General features: G+C 32.0%; 1 protein-coding gene across 1 annotated transcript; it reads left to right on the top strand.

The window, feature by feature from the left end:
- Nucleotides 1-2,081: 2,081 nt before the first annotated feature.
- On the top strand, nt 2,082-3,294 carry LOC143545341 (uncharacterized). Its single transcript, XM_077037253.1, has 4 exons — nt 2,082-2,175; nt 2,277-2,401; nt 2,904-3,034; nt 3,134-3,294. The coding sequence occupies exons 1-4, from the start codon at nt 2,124-2,126 to the stop codon at nt 3,243-3,245; spliced, it is 420 nt and encodes a 139-aa protein (XP_076893368.1). The 5' UTR covers nt 2,082-2,123; the 3' UTR covers nt 3,246-3,294.
- The last annotated feature ends 607 nt before the right edge of the window (nt 3,295-3,901 follow it).

Genomic DNA, 3,901 nt, shown 5'->3' on the forward strand with positions numbered 1-3,901 from the left:
TCACTAGAACAAAACCCAACATGATCCAGTAACAAACGACACGAGCAAAGTAAATATAATAAACAATTTTATTATACTATCTACCAATGAGAAAAATCATGCCATGATTAATGAATAACTGATTGAGACACCGATGTATAACAAGCTTCGCTAGGTGACTATACGAACGAGACCTGCTGGTGGCGGTGCACGATGGCAGCGGAAGGGCAGCAGTGACTGGGTAGCGGTGGCGTGGAGCAGCGGTGGTAGTAGAGGGAGAGAAGAGAGAGAGAGACTTTGTTGGCTAGGGTTAATCACTTAATCTTCTAGGGTTTCACTAACTAGATAATAATATATTAGTTAGTTTAATTGCGTCCCCAAGTCTACTAAAGCCCATCTCATCCTATTAGTCCAGTCCATGTTCATTTATCAAATAAAAGAGCATTATAACCTCGTTAATAAATGTCAATACCGGCTAAATAGTTTAAGCAGTTTTATACTCATTACCTAATGTGTAACTTTCACGTGTCATAACTCGATCGTTCACGTAGACTTAACCGAAACAATACACAAATTCCAACACCTATTGCCTCCTGAACTCCAATCCCACCCCCCTTACTAAGGTAAATTTAAATTTAATTTGGTTGTAAAGATACTTGAAAGTCAAGTCGTAACACCATTACACCAACTTGTTTTAATATCCACTTTATTTTGACATATACATTTGCTTAATATATCTGTGGGCCGGGAAAGTGACGGCCCATAGGAATCTCTTATCAGTTTATGTTATCCGAATTCCACGAATGTCACCATCGCAATTTACTAAAGCGCAAGTTGCTTTTGAAATGTAACAATTTTTTTAATTTATCTTTAGGTGTAACTAGTTAACAAATCTCGTCCCGTTATGACGATACAATGACACGAATTCAATGATGTCGGTTAGGTTTTGTAACAATAACAAAAATAAATTCAGAAAAGTAACACACATAGGGGATGTTTGAGATTGCTTATTTTTTACCAACTTATAACTTTTTAAAAAGTAATAAGGTGTTTGGGATTACTTATATTGTGAGAGGAAAAGTTACATAAGTTACACTTTTATAACTTATTAACTTAATAATAAGTTATAAGTAAGTAAAATACGGAATCTCAAACACCCTTGTAATAGTGTTTATTTATATAACTTATTATATAAAAGTTGTACTTACAACGGTAGTGGCCGGTTGGTATACCCCGCACTAAAACACCCTATTCTTAAAGTAGGCTTCATCATACTAAACGATCCTACACTCGATCATCAATAGAAGAAAAATATTGACTTATTATAATAATTGATTATGTTATTGTTCATGTCAACCAAGTCAATAAACAATAACGTAGCAACCCATAACAGTCATTTAACGAAATCACCTAGCTCAGTTTCAATGTCACTAAATATGCAAATGACCATCCGGGTATAACACATTATTTTATCGATCGACTCGTTTAAAATATATAGTATAATCTATCTTCTGATCCTAACGTGGGAGTCAGGTCAAAAAAATAAAAGATAGGTGACGAAATTAACTCACGACAAACATTGCCTCAACAATTTAGATTTGGCATTTCTCGTAGAATAACAAGACGTGGAACTTCCTAGGAAATGTGTCATAGACTGTTAAAATTCACTAGTGTTTTTACCTTGTTTTATGTTTATTGAATATCAATTAAATATTCTAGTGAGCATTTATATTCACTAAAGATAAGATCAAAGTATTAAAAGGCATTCGCCGCCAAAGATGGCTTTCCACGATTCAATAATATCTCAAACCTAAACAATATTTTATATATATATATATATAGGGTTTGGATCAAATACAAATGAAATTAACGTGCTAAACGTGAGAATCAAATAGAGTAATTATATATACAAGTATAGTAATTATGTAATTACATCATAGAGTAATTATGTAATTACTCTATGGTATAATTGCATAATTACTCTACTTGTATATATAATTACTCTACTTGATTATCATGTTTAGCACGTTAATTTCATTTGTACGTTAACCCTCCCGTATATATATATATATATAGACACACAAAAGGTGACTACCACCACTATCACTTGTGAAAACAAACACTGGTTTTTGAAGAAACAAAACATGGGTTCTTTAATGGCAGGTTGGGACTCGCATGTTCCTGATTCAAAGTCTGGTAAATTTTATTCTCTTTTTCATGAGTCTTAATTAATTAACTATAATAAGTAATCAAGAACCGTAGCAATCGTTTCAATCTTTAATATTTGGTGGCACTAGTACATCTGGAGAGGAACAAGTCGATGACAAAGGAAGAAATCGCAACTTATTGGAGATCAAAGAAGAACGTTAATGAAGAACATGGTGTTCTTAAGAAAACTTACACGTTTTCTAAGGTAGATCAGGTACGTTACTTTTTATATTATTATTAATTTTAATTTAGTTCAAAGGATACAAAAGTTGGGGTAAATAAAATAAATACAAGGGTTTTGTGTGTTTAGGATCGATAAGCCACTGTTAATATAGTTATTTATGTTAATATGCTTATTTAAATTTTCGTTCATTTGATTTGTTTATTTTCGTCACTTTTATGAAGCAAAATAACCAAGGAAAGGACATTATGACTATACATGATCTAAGGAGAAAAATTGCTCCTGTCTATCCACATGGTTTCTAAGAAAATTTTGCTCTTTATTTTCTTTTATAAATTACAAATACTTAATTATAGCAAGTGGATTAAAATAGTAAGTTTTAGAAGCCATAGGGATAGACAAGAAAGTTTTTCTTTTCTTTTGTTTGATGAAGTCGCAAAGACAAAAATTTTGTTCTTTTCAATTTTACAAACATGACCATACTATATGGACGAAAATTATAGTTTACTGTTTATTTTATTACCTTGTGCGACAGAAAAGCGAAAGTGAAAAGATATATAGAAGATCTACCTCTCTTCCAATTACGAAAGAGGATCCTATCAGAGAAACTCAAGATGAGGAGGATGATGAAGAGAAGCGAGAGAAACTTTTCAAGAAGCATGGCTGGTAATTAATTTTTATTTATTTGTAATTTAATATTAATTGTTAAGTTTATTAGTTAAATAGTGATTACAATAATAAAATGGAAATTGGATTTTTATGCAGGTGGATTAATAGCAGATGGGCGTTCTTAAACGAACCACCGGTTATTGCATCTGAAACGCCATCCAGATATGCTTCACAGTTCCATGTTGCTACGAATGGCATTAGAACTTGATCAACGTGTGTGTTTTAAGTTGTTTTAACGTTTTATTAATTAAACTAGAAAAACTACAAAAACGTTTTGTGTGTTTGTTTTCCTAGTTGAAGTTTGACGACGATGATGTAAAATATAATGTGCCTGTGACGATGATAATGTAAATATAATATGTCTGTGGTACGTGATTATAGGTTTGATGGGTGAGAATATATTTTTATATTTATCTAGCTGTTTTAGGTTTGATATTTTATTTATTATGTCTACTTCGTAGTAACAGAAGCCCACATAAGGTGGTAAGGCGACTAAAATGTTAGGATTAAAAGGTCTATTCGTGTATAGTCCTTGTGAAGTGAATTGATATTCACTACTAGAATTAGTTAGTTAATCAAATTGTTATTGAATTAACCAAATCTCTTATACGATTAGAAGGTAGAAAAGAACTAGAAAGAAGATGGGAAACTAGAAAGAAGATGGGAGAAAATATCAATTCATAGAGTATGGGATGGGAATAAAAAAAAACATTTTAACAAGATTTATTAATGTCCTTTTCGACCGTCTTCCTTCATTATATATGTAACTCCCATAATTCTTTTATTTTGTTGGACCATCTTAACCTGGGCTGGTTGGTTGGGCTTGTTTGGGCTCATATACAAGTTCATAACATCTTGCCACGA

Source organism: Bidens hawaiensis, unplaced genomic scaffold (genome assembly GCF_021521415.1).
Source record: "Bidens hawaiensis isolate Kalapana, Puna unplaced genomic scaffold, B.hawaiensis_p1.1 tig00000904_1, whole genome shotgun sequence".
Lineage (NCBI taxonomy): Eukaryota > Viridiplantae > Streptophyta > Magnoliopsida > Asterales > Asteraceae > Bidens > Bidens hawaiensis.